The sequence below is a fragment of the Malaclemys terrapin genome, chromosome 23 (assembly GCF_027887155.1).
Source record: "Malaclemys terrapin pileata isolate rMalTer1 chromosome 23, rMalTer1.hap1, whole genome shotgun sequence".
Classification (NCBI taxonomy): Eukaryota; Metazoa; Chordata; order Testudines; family Emydidae; genus Malaclemys; species Malaclemys terrapin.
In genome coordinates this window covers 17,741,882-17,760,619 of record NC_071527.1, presented here as the reverse complement: position 1 = coordinate 17,760,619, position 18,738 = coordinate 17,741,882, and the positions used below count along the sequence as shown (strand labels likewise).

At 49.4% G+C, this 18,738-nt stretch overlaps 1 protein-coding gene across 2 annotated transcripts in view; it reads right to left on the bottom strand.

Annotated features, from left to right (window-relative positions):
- The window catches only part of CC2D1A (coiled-coil and C2 domain containing 1A), a 31,954-nt gene extending 14,191 nt beyond the window's left edge, over positions 1-17,763 (bottom strand). Inside the window, exons 1-18 of one of the 2 annotated variants that reach the window (XM_054012263.1) lie at positions 17,617-17,763; positions 16,700-16,788; positions 13,528-13,660; positions 13,149-13,255; positions 12,482-12,547; positions 10,639-10,776; positions 9,203-9,548; positions 8,928-9,052; positions 8,145-8,217; positions 7,294-7,389; positions 6,300-6,430; positions 5,142-5,214; positions 4,539-4,678; positions 3,876-4,014; positions 3,311-3,483; positions 2,242-2,364; positions 1,465-1,523; positions 60-176 (exon numbers count right to left, since the gene is read on the bottom strand). In XM_054012263.1, coding sequence (XP_053868238.1) covers positions 60-176; positions 1,465-1,523; positions 2,242-2,364; positions 3,311-3,483; positions 3,876-4,014; positions 4,539-4,678; positions 5,142-5,214; positions 6,300-6,430; positions 7,294-7,389; positions 8,145-8,217; positions 8,928-9,052; positions 9,203-9,548; positions 10,639-10,776; positions 12,482-12,547; positions 13,149-13,255; positions 13,528-13,660; positions 16,700-16,762 — 2,102 coding nt within the window. In that variant the 5' untranslated portion in view covers positions 16,763-16,788; positions 17,617-17,763. The remainder of the gene's footprint in view (positions 1-59; positions 177-1,464; positions 1,524-2,241; positions 2,365-3,310; positions 3,484-3,875; positions 4,015-4,538; positions 4,679-5,141; positions 5,215-6,299; positions 6,431-7,293; positions 7,390-8,144; positions 8,218-8,927; positions 9,053-9,202; positions 9,549-10,638; positions 10,777-12,481; positions 12,548-13,148; positions 13,256-13,527; positions 13,661-16,699; positions 16,789-17,616) is intronic. The other variant, XM_054012262.1, reaches the window with a different exon arrangement.
- Between the last annotated feature and the right edge of the window lie 975 nt (positions 17,764-18,738).

The following is an 18,738-nucleotide window of genomic DNA, read 5'->3' as shown; positions in this document are numbered from 1 at the left end:
GAGGGATGGCGTGGCTGGAATGAAAGGAGCAGGAAGCAACAGGCAGCAAATTAACCTACTTGACCACACTGAAGGTCCTCTGCTCATAGTGGTACTTGGGCAATGGGAAGCCTTTGGCGTGGGCTTGCTTTAAGATTTCCATGTTCTTCTTGCAATCCTCTGCCATCTTCTCAAACCTGCAGAGAGAAGGGCTAAAATGAGCCAGGAGTTTACTCGGATGGAGATTCTTTTGTAGCTTCCCCGTTATTCTGTGCTCTGCTCACAGACCAGTGGAAGAACCTTCACGCCTGCAGCTCCTGTTGTCTGGAAGAGCATTCCTGCATGGTCCACTCTCCATCTCACTACAGATTGCAGGAGATGGCCTATCACATTCCCCTTCTTGTCTGTGGCTTTGGGTACGTCTCCACTACAATCAGGAGGCTGGACTGCAGCTCTGGTATGCCTAGCTAGAACAATAGCAGTTTAACCACAACAGCACAGGTGGTTACATGGGCTCGTTGTCGGAGTACATACCCAGGGTCAAAGGTACCTTGGGTATACCTGTAGAGCTGCAATCACACCTCAGGATCGCAGTGTGGACATGCCCACAATTTCTCTCGCCTTCTATTTATTAAACTCTGAACTGTCGCCTCAAAACTTCCCATGAGTGGCACTAAAAAATACCCCAATGGTTTTATTTTGTAACCTATATTGTGCACATCACATAAATATCTGGTATTGTTGGCCTCTGTCCTTGCTGAAGGCATCTCTGCGTGCCTGACCCATTGAACCAGTTCCTCTCTCACAAATTCACACCATGAGCCTACGTCCAACAGATGTGGAGCAAACTGGACCCATTTGGGCCAAGGCAATCTTAATTTGCAGTCCTAGCTTTGACTCAGGGTGGGGAGTGGAAGATAGATTGTTGAATTTAGTGAAAGCACCTTCTAGGATGGAGAGAGAAACTGGAGACATGGGGTTACCAGTTGAATATGATCACTACAAACACTTTCTATATTTAATATAGCACCCTTCACCCAAATGCTCCAGAAGTTGCAATGCTTATAAGTATTTCGCCCACCACTGAAATGCAGCCACCTCTAGGGTAGAGAACAGCAGCTGGTGTGTGCTGTTAAACAACACTGCACAGTGAGGTGTCCTGTGTGCCAGGAATTTTAGGCAGGCAGTATGGAATTACCTATGCTGGAATTTAGCCAGGACACTGGGGCTGGGGAAAATGCCACAGGATCATTAACCCATGAGCAGTCAGGACCTCTGCTTAGCATCTCATCTGAAAGGCAGAACATTGAGCAGAGCCCCCAACACAGCCACATTTCGGAAAGGAAATGCAGGACTTCCCTGAAGGAAGCAACCGGGAAGGACACCCTAGGTAATTCTGCAGCAGCGTCACGGTGTGTACAACCAACACAAGGAAAGGAGCCTGAGGGAAAGGGGGATGGAAAGCACTCCTGCTGACATACTTACTTGGTTGTTTCGGCGATATTTCCTAGGTGAGTGAACTGCTTGGAGTAATTCAAACACATCTGGGACAAAAACACACGAGAGAGAAAGTTACTACAATCTGCCCTCCTCTGGCGCCTTCCATCCAAGGATCTGCAGCACTTCCACAGGAGGCTGTGTCTGCATGTTTGTGAAGAAGTATTCTCACTCACAATTACAGATGGAGCCACTGAGACGGAAAAGGGAAGGTCGCTCAATGGGGCAATGGCGGATCCGGAAATAGAACCCTGAGTCCTGTCTCCCAAGTTATCCTTTCTCCCTCATACAGGCCTTTACAATCCAACCAGTACACGGCCATCAGCATGGCATTCCTGCCAACACACACTACAGCACTACAAGTCTGCTTAACAAAACTGGAGTCTCCCTCAGCCCCCTGCCTAATGCCTTGGATCAGTGGCTCTCAATCTGGGAACCAACAGCCACCTGTGTTTTCTTGCTATGCCCACCGAAATCCCACAATCCTTTGCAGAGAAGGATGACTCCAGAAGAGGCAAAGCAAGTTTGACTTAACAAGATGCAGCAGCAGGTGTGACCCTAACACTCCTGGGATCACAGCTGGCAGAATCTCCTCCTGGAGGAAGAAGGGCAAGAAACTTCACTTAAGCCTAGGCGTGAAAACTCCAGTCCCCCAGGAATCCACTCCCGTCACTGCTGTTCTGAAGAGCTTCCCAGGAGATCCTAAGCCTCTGAAAGCCCAACCGAACACTCTCTTCCTAGCGCATCTCCCCTTGGATCTTCTACCTCGTGCTGCTGCCTCATCAGCTTCATGAACTCCATGTACTGGCTGGCAGCCTCTGGGGAGATGCTGACCCCACGACGCTGCACGAGCACGAAATCCTCCTTGTTCACAGGGGCTTGAGGCACCTGAAACAGAAGGGAGGCATGACAGTGACCTGCAGTTTCAAGAGAAGAGATTTTCACCTACACAGACCCATCTGCAAAAGTCAGTCCTGGAGTAAGGAATTGCCCATGCTGGACCACGTCTTCCATCCGAGACACTCAAAACCCTTCTTCATTATCTCATCAGGTCTCACAGCCCCTGGAAGCTAGAGATTATCCCCACTTTGCAAACTGGACAAGTCACTTCCTCTTTGCATCTCCCTTTCCAAAGTCCCACAATAGGTCAGTATCAGAGCCCGAACCCAGGAGTACTGACTTCCACTCTCCTGCTCTAAGCATTACACCCAACTCCCCTCTCAGAACTTGGAATAGAATCCAGGAGACTTGAATGCTCACTCCCTCATCTAGCCATTAGACAGATCTTCGGATACAGGCAGAGACGTCAGCACTCCGAAAGCAAGTGCAGGGGGCGGGGTGTTCCAGTGGTCAGTACGTAACACAGCTCCAGTTATATCTAAGTTTAGGAGCTTGAGCATTCAATACTCCTGAATTCAGGCAAAACACATAGCTATGAATATTCATATAGCGGCTAGTTTTAGAGACCGATTATCATTCCAGCATAAGTAGCAATATAACCGTTTATCCTTTTGTTATGCAGGATCCCCAGCGACCTTTACAAACTAACAAACAGTGACAGACGCTGTCTCTGAGGATCACAATGCCCAGCACTAAAATGCAGCCACTGCTGGGGTGGGAAGTGTCACCTAGCACACAGCAATGGTGCACAACAGGGTAGGAGAGGGAGTGAAAGATGCCATAATCAATGCATTTGGAATTGAAAGAGGCAGAATAGAATTACCCAGGACTTCTGGGCTTTTGAAAAGGCCAGGAATCTTTAACGACCGAGTGGTCAGGATTTCTCATGCCGTGGATTGGTCTCAAATTAAATGCACCGCAGGGACCTCCTTACTTTGGTTATGTCGACAGGAAGCCCACCCTGGGAGGCCACGATCATGGGATCAAGGCCCTTGGCCTGACGCAGGAACAGCTTCGCTCCCTCAATGTCATTCTTCTGCTTGGCTCGAAGCGCCGCCTGCATCAGTTGTTTCTTCCTGCCCTCCAGGAAAGCGAGCTGCTGTTGGGCTGCCGGGAGGAGGAGAAAGAGGATAGTCACATCGGGGGTGGCTGTCTGGACCTCATGCTATAGGTAGTCCAAGCTGGAAAGGGAAGCTGGGAATGTTGGTGTATTCAAAATACCGGGCCCATCAGCCCCTACAGTCCTCTCTGGTTCTTAGCCTGTGCTGGCTGGTGTCATCGTGCATGCGCTCCCTAAATCTGGCCTGGCCTCCTGACTACACCACAGGTACCGAGTCAGACAAGGGAACCATTCCAGCCAGAGAACCGTAGCAGGGACTGGCACCAGCACCACAGATCAGCATATAGGACAGCGTGGCCCTGAACGCAGTCTGACCACTTCCTACAGCATCGGCCTTGATAAAGACGGAACGTTTCTGTGAGCTGGAAAGCACAAGTACCTTTTGTGGTGGCTTTTGCGGTGGATTTGCCAGTCCCAGCTACATTTGCTGCTGCAGGGGTACCTCCCGAAGACGCACGTGGAACCAGCTTGGGCTGGGACGAGGCGGCTGGCTTTGACAGCGCAGTGCGGGAGCCCGGCTGGAATTAACAACCAGAAAAATACATGAAGCTATTTTTCTTGCAACAGAATGCAACATTTCTGAACTCTGGGACTCGGGTAAGATGGGAATTGAAACAAATGGAGAGGAAAAAAGCCCACGTTAGCCAGCACTATAAAATTCAACCCCAACAGAGACCCATAGGACTTCAAGGGACCATCGTGATCATCTGGTCTGACCTTGCACACATTGCAGAGCACAGAACCTTACCCACCCACTCCTGTAACAGACCCCGAACCTGTGGCTGAGTTGCTGAAGTCCTCAAATCATGGTTTAAAGACTTCAAGTTACAGAGAATCCACCTCAAAATACAGAGAATCTAGTTTAAACCTGCAAGTGACCTGTATCCAGTTTCCATAGAGAAAAAAGTTTCATAGCACAAATGAATGGGGTTCTGTATAAACTGGTCCCACCCCTGATAATCAGTTAATAAAACTCAGCATTGGTTTTAACTGAGCCATCTTGTGCCCAACGGATCAGGCTCCCAGGTTAGCAGAACCTGACCTTTTTCATCCCCTCCACATTGTCATCTTCCTCATCATTCTCTCGGTCTTCCTGATTGGCTAGTTTCATAGCCGTTTCCAGGACTCCCATGATGCTTTGGTCTCCTGATGAAGCCTCCATGCCATGGATGGGTGGGAAGCCTGCCAAAGAGATGGCAAGTCTAAAGAGGAGATCGAAACTGATCAAACTACTATCGAGAGCTGCTGCGTACCTGAGCGCCCCAAAGAGGTAGGAAGAGTCCACATCTAGCTACTCGTGTGATAATGCCATTCAAACCCGCTGAGTGAACAGTACTAGATAACAGAACTGCAGGGAACAAGGGGGCGATCTCAGAAGAAATGCCAAGGACCACAGAAAGGAGACTGAAATTCCCTCTTGCTCCTAGGGGAAAAGGTTCTTCCAGGGCAGGGCTCAGAGACATTGGTGGGGATGGAGCGTAGAAGGGTGTCCTGTTACTGCCAGTGCTGTATGTGTTGTAAATAGAGAGGTCTCCAAAGCTGCTATTCCAGAGTGAAATTCACACATATGGAAGTTTTAAAAAACCGTGAGTGAAGAGCATCCTCTACTGTTCTACCTTGGTAGCAAAATAAAATCAGAAAATACCTGGTGGAACAGGCAGTTCAGCAAAATCCACCGTTTTCCCTGCTTTGTGAGCTCGGATGGCCTCTTGGTATTGCTGAAAGAGAAATCACGACTGAGCACCCCGCCATGGTGCCTCCCAGGCATGCCCTTCTGAGAAAGACGTATCCCTTATTATTTACACTAGGGTAGCACCTATGAGCCCCAGTTGTGGGCAAGGACCCTGTTGTGCTAGGTACTGTACAAACAGAACGAAAAGGTGGTCCCTGCTCCAGAGAGTTTACAATCTAAGTATCAGCCAAGAGGCAACAGGTGGATACAGTCAGATGGGGGGGAGCACAAGGAAACAATAAGACAATCCGCATGCAAGCTGCCAATAGGGGGGTGTCCCATCAACTAATCAGAGTCAGCCAACCAGCTTGTGCCCCAGAATCTTTTTACGGAGGAGTTCAAATCTTATCCCATGGCACCAGTTACTCCTCCCTTTACTGCATTGAGTGTGGTATGAGAGAAGAAACCTGGCTAACTCTGACATCCATTGGAATTGTGCCACCAGTGGCAGATTAGATTCCAATCATGGCAGTGTTTTATTTAGGTCTAAAAGATCAGGTTTTTTGAAGCACTCCATTTCTCTGTCAAGCTATTGGCATTTTGCACCAGGCTTTAGTGCTCAGCCTTCAAGACGATACTGAGCAAAACTCATGGACTTTACGAATAAAGATGATAGGCACAAGGATCTTTCACTCATCACTGAAATGCAGCAGTCTCTGGGGTGGAACAGAGTAGCTGGTTTAACAGCGCACAGAAACATTTATGCTACTTGAAGTAATGTATCATGGATCCAAATGAAACTGCAGGGGGATTTGGGAAGGCAATATGCAGTTACCCAGAATGTACCCCCCAACTTTTGGGGAAAGCACTAAAGACGCTAATGACTATGAGTGGGAAAGAATCTCACTCAAAAAGATGGCACCTCCAGAGGCACTGTGCCCCCAGCAAGTGGGGTCAACACTGACTCAAAGAGAAGGCAACCACCAATTGAATCCCCAACAGCAGATAACATTGCCCCAGAAAGAATACTGCCCTGCTGTACAGCTCTAATTCAGAACGGTATCTGTGAGGGTGAGGGGAGCCAGGATCCACTCAGAGCTGTAGGTTACAGGACTTTCACGCTTTTCTCACCTTCACAATGCGCTCATGCATTCTTGCCTTCCGGTCATCTCCTTTGCTCTTGGCCTGAGCTGACGCTGTTTTATACCGCTCCATCCTCTGCTGCAGGGCTTCCAGCATGTCCCGCGGGGGTGGAGGGATATCTATTGCAGGGGTGGGGAGAAAGGGACGACATGTTTATTGGGTTTACTTTTCTAACTTCTTCCTCCTTAACAAAAATCTGGAACTCTGCCCCAGCCCTCGCTGAGGTGGTGACAGGAGGCAATTCAGCGTTTCATTTCCAACCCCTGCCTAGAATATCTAGCTCTTATCGTAAGTTTTCATCAGTAAATCTCAAAGTGATTTACATAGGAAGTCATAGAATTATCCCCACTTTTTACAGATGGGAAACTGAGGCACAAAGCGGGCCACGACTTGCCCATGGTCACCCAACAGGAGAGCCAGAAATAGAACCCAGGTCCTTCCGAGTCCTAGCCCAGTTCTCTATCCACTCGGCAACACGGACTCCTCCCTGAGCCCTGACGATAAATAAGAGATGTGCCCTGCCAACCAGGGAGCAAACATGTTCCCACCCCAGCACTCACATGCCCACCCATCCCCGTGTCACGACGATGCTTCTGGTTATCCGAACATGCAGCACACGCTCTGCAAGGCTCTCGAATGTTTTCTGGTAGATGCCGTGACCTCTGCAGGTAACAGCGGAGCTGGAGTTTGCACGGTAACACCACTCAAGCTAGTGATACTCCCAGGCTTGCCTCCTCCTCCCCTCCAGGTCCCATTTGCTTTCTGGGCAGGTTTTTCCTTTCACTACAGAGGGGGTTTGCTGTCCTTAGGAACAAAAGCAAGGCTTGCAAGATACACAGCAACTACCAAACAGGCAGTACCGCATGCGGCTCCCATTCTGTCTAATGGAAATTCCAGGGTTGATCGGCTGCACGGCATAACGAGCAACCTCTAGTCACGCTGGGGCAGCTAAGATACCAAGGCACCGTTCTGGAGATCATACCTGCAGCAGGGGCTGCTGATTTTGCTAAAGGCATGGTTGTCGACACAGCAGAGTGTTGTTGTAGACCTGGGGACAACAGCTCCTTGGGCAGCTGGTCTGTGAAAATAAGATTGTAAGCGACAAGCAGAAAGTAAAAAAATCGACCCAGATTGACAGAAAGGAGATAGGTTACTCCTCTCCCACCAGGCCCAGCCAACCCAGTCCTCACAAGGAGCAGCACCCAGATGGTACACTGCAATGATGATATTCCGTCTTTCCCTCGCACCTTCCAAGCCAGGATCCCAAAGCACTTAATTAAACCGCCCCTTTCCTCCCAGCCCCATTTTACAAACACAGAAATTGAGACACAGAGTGGTGGAGTCCCCTTCTAAAGGCCACACAGCGAGGAAGTGACAGAACTGGGAATAGAACCCATGAGTCCCGACTTCCAGGCCCTCTCCAACCACTGGGTGAGGTTAAGGGCTCGTCTACACTAGAAAGGCTTTGCCGATCCTGTACTGCCAGAGGCCCCTAGTGCAGCTCCCATCAGGAGATCTTTGGCTGGTACAATCCACCTCCCCGAACGACAACGTAAGGACTCTTACCAGTCCAGCTGCATGTCAGCGGGCGGTTTTGCAGGCATAGCCATGTAAGTCAAGGTGGTGGATTTCTTCACGTCTCTGACCGATATAGCTATACTGGCAAAACTTTGTAGGCCTGGCTTAGCAAAGAAAGATCACGACTGCCGTGTTCGCTCTTTTAGCACTTTCCTCCACTCAGCCAGGGCCTCCATTGCTATATCAATGAAGTCAGTGGGAACCCCTCCAGAAAGCAGACGCAGCTGTTTGGCAAAGTCGAGTATCAATTCTCACCTGGAGGTGGGGGCAGACGGCTCAGATCCACGGTTTCACCTTTCCCCAAAGCTTCTACAATGGGATCAAAGCTCTGAAAGACACAAGACAGGGAGAATAGTACTTTTAACCTCTTTCTTCAAAGATCTTAAAACACCTCATTCAAAACCACTCAAACCAACCTCATATATCCCATGTGAAGTGGGATTTATCTCCAGTTTACAACTGAAAAAACCAGAGCAATTTGCCCAAGGTTTCACAGTGAGCTGAAATTAGAACACAGTAGTCTTGGCTTCCAATGTTCTGCTCTAACTACTAGGCCACATTCTCCTCCCAGACTCAGAAACAGAACCCCGGTCTCTGGGCTCCCAGGCTCCTGCTACAGTAAGTGAACCATACTCCCAGCGCAGGTTCATGCTGGTTATAGAGGGATGCTCCAAAGGTGGAGGACAGATAGGAGCAGAGGAATGTATTTTCTTTAGCCACACCTGAGCTGGCCTATGGAGACAATAACTGCATCTGCATTAACTGCAATTTTCAAGGTCTTTTTTTTGTAGAGGGGAGACCACAGTTTGATTTTAATTCTCCATACGAAGCTGAACTGAAGGAAAAGCCTGTCCCAGAATAAGCCTAGCCAAGGTAAAATAGAGTCACAAACATGCCGCAGAACCAGTGGATGTGGTTTACCAGCAGCCTTCTAAGCATCAACTGGTCAACTTCTTAATTGCACCAGCGTCACTTCTAGGGCTAAACCAAAGCCCCTGCCAGGCTAACAGAGTAGTGCTTTGGCTGGCAGGCATCTACCTTAGCGATGCGGTAGTATTTACTGGCCATCTCGACACTGCCTTGCTGTTTAGCGCGCAGCGCGGCTAGCTTGTACTCCCGCTGCCTGTCATGTAGGAGCGCCTGGGTGCTGACGTTTTCAGAACCTGTAGAGAGACAGAGGAAAGAGACATTGTGCTTTGTGTTTCAGAATCATCCGATGCAAGATCGGGAGAACATCAGGGTCATAGATCAGTAGGAATTTATAAGCTCAACCTTCTGCGATGAGAGAGAATGAAAAGGTCCCCCATGCTTACCCGACGGTGCCAAAGGCTTTTCCTCTGGTGTCTCTGGGGATCTGATGGGTGAGGCCAGGGCTGGCTTTGGAAGTACAGGAGGCGACGGCTTGGGAGACACAGGAGGTGGCGGCTTGGGAGATGCTGCAGAGGGTCCCTGTGGAGGTGCTGCAGTGGGTGGCTGTGGAGGAGGATGGCTGGATAAACTGAACCTTCCATTGGGTGTGGAGCTCTGGGATGACAGAGTCAGTGGAGAAGGGGACGGCAGCTGGGAGTTCCCGCTCTTTCCTAGTGCAACTGCGGGGGGGATTTCTTCCTCGTCAATCTTTTTGCCCTTCCTTACCGAGGTCAGCATGTTTTCTAATGTCTTGGGAAAAAACCAACAATGGATAATTAGCGATAAGCTTCCAAACTTTCACTCTTGGTTTTGCCAACAGCTATGGAAAACAGGCGCTTTAAAATTAGCCAGAACTTCAGCTAAGAGCCTGACTGCAGGAAAACTGGATACCAGCACCTTAGTCAGCCCAGAAACTGCAACCTAATTAGACCTCAGAAACCCACAGCCTGTCATCCGCTAAAAAGCCATTCCTCAGCCAAACAGCAAGTTCCTAATTCCCACATTTTTCACGACTAGAAGGTAGCAGCCTCTTAGATGAGTGCCATTCATCCGACGGGAGCCAGAAGTGTTGTACAAACCGCATGCTCTTTATGGACAAATCTCATCACAGAAATGCAGCTCTCAGTGGCGGGAAGCGGCAGGGCGATTAGCAACAGCACACGGTCAGAGCACCTCCAGTTTCGTAAGTGAAGACTCCAGACCCAAATGAAGATACAGGGAGAATTTTAGGGCGGCAGAATAAAAGTACCCAAGATGGCATTTGGCCAGGATGCTGGGACGAACCCTCTGACTTGAGAAAAGCACCATGGGAACTTTAATGACCAGGAGTGATCAGGTCCTCACTTTTCCGTCTAATTGGAAAGCCCGCACCTGCAGTTGTACAGGGTCCATTAGGACCATGCTGGGGCCTTTGGGTTCAATATTATCTCTGAGGACACAGCAATATCACTAAAATGAAGACATCAGAGCGCTGCACCCCCTGCAGTATACTGTTGCTGAGGAGGTTATCAGCTATTGTATTATCCATATTTAGGCACCTCAATAAAAATGGCCTCATTTTCAGAAGGGCTCAGGACCCATAGCTTCCACCAAAGGCACTAGGAGCAAGGCTGAAAAAACAGACCCCTGACATGGGTGCCTAAATCTGGATTTAAGTGCCATACTTTGAAATCTGAAAACGTTGGTCATGCTCAGTTGCAAATTTAAGATCAAGCAGTTTCTATTAAGTTTCTAAAAAGTATTTTCGGTTTTATTCCTAAAAAGCATCTTGCAAGACAAGATGGTTACCAAGCCGCTAGCCTGGGCACATCGTGTTCTGGGTGCATTATTTAACACTCACCTTGAGGCCTCTTTCATATCTGCGCACTTTGGCACTGTCTCCAGCTTGCTTTGCGTTAGTCATGGCTGTTCTGTACATTTCCAGCCTTTCCACCAGAGTAGATTCTACACTGCTGGAATCAGCTGAAGTTTCATTCACCTGTAAGAGCCCAGGGAAGAGGAGGAAAAAGTGTTGTGAATTAATCCAAAGCACTGGCCTAACGGGAGACAGCCATAGCAACACTTCCAACGAGAGACTGATTTTGTTGGGCTCAAGACAGTCAAACTAGACTGGTCAGTTTCACTTTCTGGTTCTTACATGCTAGAACAATTCTCCTGGACAACCTGGTCTAGAGCAGGGATCGGCAACCTTTGGCACACGGCTCGAGGCCGGGCTGGTTTGTTTACCTAACACGTCCGCAGATTCGGCCAATCACGGCTCCCACTGGCCGCGGTTCGCCACTCCAGGCCAATGGGGGCTGCAGGAAGGGCAGCCAGCACCTCCCTCAGCCTGCGCCACTTCCCGCAGTCCCCATTGGCCTGGAGCGGCGAACCACGGCCAATGGGAGCCACAATCGGCTGAACCTGCAGACGCGGCAGGTAAACAAACCGGCCCGCCCCGCCAGAATGCTTACCCTGGCGAGCCACGTGCCAAAGGTTGCCGATCCCTGGTCTAGAGTAACCACAACTTGGGGTCTCTCTGTTCAGACACTAAGGACTGAAGGTGGGCAGCTGGTGAAGCAATAGGTGCCTTAGCAAGGTCTGAAAGCACAAGGCTATTGAGTCTGGGTTAACTAATCCAACCACATACAACAAAAATGTCCCTATTCATATTAGATTTTCCCCGTTTTTTTTTTTTTTTTTTTTTTTTTTTTTTTAAAACAGAACTGGTCTTCAACTAGTTGAGAGTCTTTTAAAGACACTCATAGGAAAAACAATACATTATGTGAAGGGAATTGGTAAAGGAATAAGAACTCTCCTCAGTGTATACCAGGGTTCAAGCAACGGCTACTAAAAACTGAAGCTGAGGAAGGATGCATTCGTCTTCCATATTCAGAAAAGCCTTTAAAAAGACAATGGAACAGTATGCCCATGTATGGCCACAGGAAAGTGCGGTAGTTATGACACAATCTCTAATGAAAGTGAGAAATTAATGGCAATAGTACAAGGCCTTTTTTGCTAGTATCAATGACCTAGACTCAGAGGTTTATGTTTTTTTCCAACTTTATCAGCTATAATTCTAAAACCCCTCGATTTCAAGACCACTAAATACTTGATTTTTCCTTAGGGACTTGGCTCCTGAAGGTTCTGAAGAGTGACTTTACTGGGGCTGCACATTTAGGCCCTGATCCTGCAATTTATGACACACGGGACAGTGGCTGCACCTGCCGAGCGCTACTGAGGCAATGTGGCTCCCAGCAGTCACAGCATTTTGCCCATCCATTGCAAATTTCTGGAGCGTGCCTTATCTTTTCCACCCAATTACTTTGCTCAATTTACAAGGAACAAAACAAGCCTCCTGACTGTCTACCAATGTCACCAATTCATCTGGTATCTGAAAAAACCCAAACCCAATATTGTAAGCTGTCGGAACCTGGCTCCAGCTCACTCGTCCCCCCCTGAACCGACAAGAAGATGGACTTTGACCTCATGGGTCATTTACATCTTTAACGCTTCAGACTCTGCAACGTTAACAGGCACACATGCTGGTTTGCATCAATGGGGTGAGCATATAGAACTTGCAGACACACAGGGAACAGATACGTAGCACAAGTTGGAGCCATTTCTGTACTATGGCCACACTTTCAACTGGAAACAGTGAGAAGAATGAAAGAGGAAGCAAAGTCGGAAGGGTAGTTTTGCACCTTAGCAGCAGGTATTGTGGCATCCTTGATTTCCTTCTCTTCACCCAGGACTTCATTGAGTTCCGCCTACAAAACAAAGAAATTGAGTCTCTTAATTTTGTTTAGAGATGCTCAAAATGTAAGTCACACTGATGGGAAGTTGAGCAGCAATTTATAAACTACAGAGAGAGAGATTAAGGGTGACAACTAGCAAGGGAGAAGCATTGCAACAAAAGTCCCAGGACTTCATGAGTATCTCCTCCTTCTTAGGATGTTTCAGGCACTTATGTAGAACACCCCATCTTTAAGGAAATGGAATAACCTAGGAGTCAAGACACTAACTCCAGTATCTACAGATAGGTAACATTGCGGGACTGTATGAATACCAGTATAATGGGTTTGACTCACAATGCAGCTGTGAGCAAAATTCAATAGAAGGATCCCTGGTCAGTGATACACTGAGGTATAAAGCTTTTTGGAGAAAAAAAAAAAAAAATCCTGTTTCTCCAAGAGGACCTAGAGAGAGCAGGGAGATGGCAGATGAATGGATCTATTCGCCTGTCGCTACACAAGAATTCCCATTCAGACATGTCACTTTAGACATTCCCCACATATGAGGCATCGACCTGATAACAAGGACTTTTGTGTAACATTCCCAGTCCTTCACCAAGTACAAAGTCCTTCATACCATCAGATCATCTTCATCTTCCAGATCTTCCTCTTCCCCATCCTCTTCATCCAGGTCTTTCATGCAGAGAGCGGCCATTCTCTCAATAGCTTCCATGGGCAAAGGGGCTGAAAAGAAGAGGAGACAAATATACAACTCATTTCACATAACCATTTGATATCAGAGTTCAGACTAGTGTGCTGGGAGGGCTGGGAGGGGAAGAAAGGTCTAGTTGCTAAGCACAGGACTGCAAGGCTCTGCCACTTCTCTCTCGCTGTAGCTCTGAAATTAAGGCACTAGAAACTTACAGTTTGTAACTCTTTTAATCCAGTCCTTCTGGGATTCAGATGTATCCTAGCTGAGCAGATGTATAATGGGCACAGAGTTGAGGACCACTTACTTTTCCCTTTCGGCTTCTCTTTTGAATCTGGCTGGCCTCCCACGATAGCTATTAATTCTGATTCCAGTTCACCATCATCCTCCTCATCATTGTCCATCATCCCATGTGGAGAGAAATCCACTAGCAAACCCATCTAGAGAGGATAAAAGACAAACCACGAGTCCATGGTTTCCTAATAGGCAACAAGAGGCAGTGGTACCTAGTGCTTAGATCCAGGGACTAGGCGTCAGGATTCCTGAATTCTAGTCTCCACTAAAAGAGGGAGACGTGTCATCTGATGGTTAGAGCAGAAGATAAGGAGGGGGTACTTTTTTCCTCCCCGGTCATACTGGGTCACACCAATGGTCCATCCAGCCCTGTATCCTGCCCTCTGATAGTCGTAAGCACCACCTGGAGCCTGCACCACACCCCAAACCCTCTTCCTCAGCCCTGAGTCCCCTCCCACACCCCAACCCCCTGCCCCAGCCCTGACTCTCCTCCAACACTTAAACTCCCTCCCAGAGCCCGGAACCCGCACCCTCTCCCACACTCCGAACCCCTCATCCCCAGCCCAGAGCCACCTCCTGCACCCCCAAACCCTCTCATCCCCCACCTCACCCCAGAACCAGCACCCCCAGCTGGAGCCCTCACCCCTCTCCCGCACCCTACTCGCCTACCCCAGCCCAGTGAAAATGAGCGAGGGTGGGGGAGAGCGAGCGATGGAGGGGCCTTGGAGAAGGGGAGTGGCCTCGGAGAAGGGGCGGGGCAGGGCAAAGGTGTTTGGTTTTCTCCAATCAGAAAGTTGGCAACCCTACTCACTTCACCTCTGTGTGCCAATTTACCCACTGCTAAAATGAAACTAACAGGACACCTACTTACACTACTAGGCATTGCACAGTTTAACATATGTTCATGAAGCATTTTGACAGCCTCATATGAGAGGAACTACAGGCGTATAATCATATTGCACAACACATTCTTTATGACAGCTTCCCCCAACGTGTGGTCAGGGCATGTCTTGCTGTTTGTATAGTGGAGGGCACCTCACTGTAATATCGGAGAGGATTCACTTTTCATACTGCTGTTAAGAAGAACCAGCTCTCCCTCCTACAGAGACTGCTGCAAAGACTTAATTGCAGGTGTGTCTGTGCTTTTATAGGAGTGTTTGGTTTGCGCTTCCCAACACCTGTCTAGCTTGGAGTTTGACCCAATCCCTGATGGGCGGAAGAAGAAAGCGTAAGGGAGGAGGCCAGACTTTCAACTGAGACAGTGCAGGGCAGGGTAATACAAATCCTATATGCATGCACCACTACGTAAAAATCCCTGACAGATGGCAAAACTCAACTCAGTACCTCCTCCTGGTAGATTACTAAAAGAAAGGCCAATGCAAGTACTGTAAACCTTCAGACAGCCTGAAAATGGGGAAGCAACATGCGATCCTCTCACCCGCCAAGCTGCAGCACAGTCAGATAAATTTTACAGTCTATCAAGGTTTATAGCCAGTGAAATTGAAAGCTCTCACCAATTGACTGGTCATACATTAATTTTATTGAAAGCAGGATTCAAGCGAAGGGGGAGGTTTAACACATTATCCACACCTAATTGGATTCTGTCGGACAGAAAGCCCTCCAGCATATGAAGAGAGGGAGGGCTGTTACCCTATGTCACTGGACGGTTTGTCCTCCATAGACTTGCTCTAGATCTCTGGTTTGGTCCACGACTTGCATGTTGTGAATTTGGCCATTCTTAACATGCTCCTCCTGCAGACAGGTACCTCCATCAATAATTCGGTGAGGTGGCAGACAGCAGTACTAGTTACTGTCAGCTGTGCCTAGGTACCGTAGTGACTGGAATACCACATACGATACCACTGAAAGTGTTAGCAGGTTTTCCAGCCATTCCATCTTTTAGCACATAGGTAAGTTCAGTAAAAAGGGTGCAAAAGAAAGGTCTACAGAAGCTCAATTACCCACATCCCCTGATACAAGAGACCTGGAATAATGCCCAGCTTTATCCACCACAGACTGAAAATGCTGCACCATCCATCCTACAGAGTGGCAATTTAACCCGGGATCTAGGACAAGACATCGCATTTTATTCCTCTGAGACAGTCACTTAGGAGCAATCAAGTTCCCACCCTTAGATTGGCACATGTGCTCCACAGACTAGCGAGTGGCAGGCACAGTGTGACAGAAAAATGAGCTTTGAAATGTTAAAACTGATCCTTTGACATTTGCAAAACAATATTTAACACCATTCATTCCAATCATCTTCAACAAAATCCTAAATGTTCCTCCCAGTCATTCTAGGAAAATAAAGCAATTGTTGGACCATGCCCATGCCAGTAGCTGTCAGAAAGGAGACCTGCAACTCAAAAGATCACCCTGCCCATCGGCCTGTACACAGAGATTGAGAAATCTCAGATTTCTAGTTCATTATGTAAACACAAATGAACATTAACATCAGGAATTCTGCATCATGAAACTAGGGTAAAAGTAGATGCTGTGCTTTAAGGAAATGTACACAACACTATTTTAAATTCCACACGTTAGTATTTTTCTTGTTTACTTTTAATTCCACATTTTGTGCGTTAGCAGAGAGATGTTGGGAACAGATGAATCACTCCTCTTCATCTGTTCCCATCTTTGTCCCAAGGGGCTAGGGTGAGAGGTATGATGATGATTTGTTTACTTCTATTATTTCTGGTTTGACAATTCTCCTGCTGTGATTTCTAAATGACAGCAAATCTAATTCTCACCTTGGGATGGAGGCAGAGGCCACTTGGGTTACAACCTGGCCAGTTTCCCACTGGCTAAACCAGTATTTATACCATAAGACCAGCAGGAGAAAAATTTACCCACAATGAAAGAACCAATATTAATAAACAGCAACAATTTTTCACCTCTATAGAACTTTTCATCCCGCAGGAGCCCAAACTTTATAAACTACAGGCCTGAACCTGCCCCCACAGAAGTCAAGAGTAGCAAGGTTGGGGCCTTTATACACACAAAGGTTACTTCAGAAATCATTTGCTGGGGGGTGGGAGCAGCAGCCACAGGGACTGAGGGGTTTTCAGATTCTGACAACAGGACAACTACATTTTTTTACACCAAGAATCTCAAAGCAGATCCGGAGGAAGAGGTGTTTCCTCATACAGACAGGGGAGAGGTAAAAAAGGAAACCCAGGCCTCACCTGTCTGGCTTTGGCAGCACCACTGCGTCCTGGTGGTGGAGGCGGCCTCCTGTTCTTGCTCATTTCTTTTTTCTCCCCCTCAGACTGATCTGAAGAGAATCAGTGCATGATTAGGTCAGACGGAGCTAGTTGGTTACAATGGGATCACTCAGGCACTGTCCCTGTGTTTCCGTTCCCTCACCCCATGGGGCAGTTTGGTTAACCAACCTCATTCCTTCCTCCTCCTAATACTTTCTTCTTCCCCTCCTCAGCCGCCATCCCAATTTCCCCCTCATATCACCTCCAATGCCCCCTCTCCTCCCAAGAGTCCCCAACTGCCAGGAGCTCTCCCACAAATCCCCAACACAGCACACACATTTCCCAGATCCTTGCTTCCCTCTCAACCCAGGAGATGCATAACGAACTATCCTCCCTGCCCAGGTGGTCCCTCTCTCACCCTACTTGAACTACCCACATGCCCCCCATCCCCAGCTCCCTCACCCCCAGCAACCACACCCTGAAGCCCCACACAGCTCATTGTCCACTACCCATAAGCCTACTCCCCCCAACCCCAAGGCTTCTGCCACCACCAGCACCCTGCTCCTCCAACCCAGAACCCCCACACTTCCTGGCCCCTCCCCCCAGCACCCTGCTCCCCCAACCCAGCACCCCACACTTCCTGACCCCTCCCCCCAGCACCCTGCTCCCCCAACCCAGAACCCCCACACTTCCTGGCCCCTCCCCACAACCTCCTGCTCCCCCAACCCAGAACCCTCCCACCTCCTGACCCCTCCCCCCGGCACCCTGCTCCCCCAACCCAGTACTCCCCACACTTCCTGGCCCCCCAAGAGCCCCGCTATCTCCCCCAGTGGAGGGCTCTCTTCGAAGACACCCCTAGGGGTGGGGGCCCCATTCCCTCTTTATCCCCCCCAACTCACTTCCTGCTTTGCCCAGGCAGCTGTCAACAACACGCCTTGCTTTACGGCCACCGGCACACCATTGTCGCAAACCCAGCGCCGCGGTCGACTTGCTTTCCGGCCTCCCCCGGCGGAAGGTGGAACCCGGGCTCGCGGGCGGCCCTACGCAGCAGAGCGCTCCGGCTGAGGGGCGGGGACTACATTTCCCAGAAGACACCGCAGGGAGGTAGCAGAATCGCGCCTGTGTAATAGGGGAGGAGGCGTGCCCTACAGAGGGGCGGGGCTAACAGCCAAAGGTCGGGAGGGCATTTGGAACGCTTCAACGGAGGGCGTGGCTGAGAGGCAGAGCGGAAGACACCCTGGGCTGGGCCCCGACTAGGGGGCGGGGCTAAATGCCCGACCCGGGAGCTGAGGGCGGAGCGGCGAAGCGAGAGGGGCGGAGCCAAGGAAAGGGCGGGAAAAGTGTTAGCCGAAGCGCGCGCGAGCGCTGAGGCGAAGGGCGGGGCTGGGGGTGAGCCTCAGAATGGGCGGGAAAACCCTGGTTGTGCTGAGGGGAGCGAATACCCCGCTTCTCTCCTCTCTCCTGAGGTGAATATAGAGCTTCCTTGGGGGCAGGAGGCCCACACCCCGAGGACACCCCCGGGCCTCAACAGAGGCCGCAGGGCTGTCGCTGGGCTGCCCGGCGCCCTCCCGCCGCAGCCAAACAACACGTGACGGTGCGTCGGCGGGACGTGGTTGTGCCAACAGGCCGCTCGCCCGGAGGAGATGGGCCACTTCCGGCAATCCCGTCAGGAGGCGTTGGTGTAACGGCGTGATGCCAAGATGCCACCGGGTCACAACGAGATAGCGACGCGCTGGCGAAGGCGCCGTCACCCTGTGCTGGCGAGAGCCGGCCGGGGAACGGATTTTCTGCCCCGTGACGAATTTAGAAATTCTGAGGCAACGTGGCCTGAATTGAGACAAAAGGCTAACGTTTCCAAAGTCTAAATAAAATGAGGGTTTTAGGGCCACTGAAAACGTTCGCTTTTGATACATTCGAAATGTTTCCGTTTGATTTTTGACTATTTGACGTAGTTTTGACTGTACATTTTCAAAACCCCAAGCTGCTTCGAAATGAAAAATTGAAGCGTTCTCTTCTGAAAA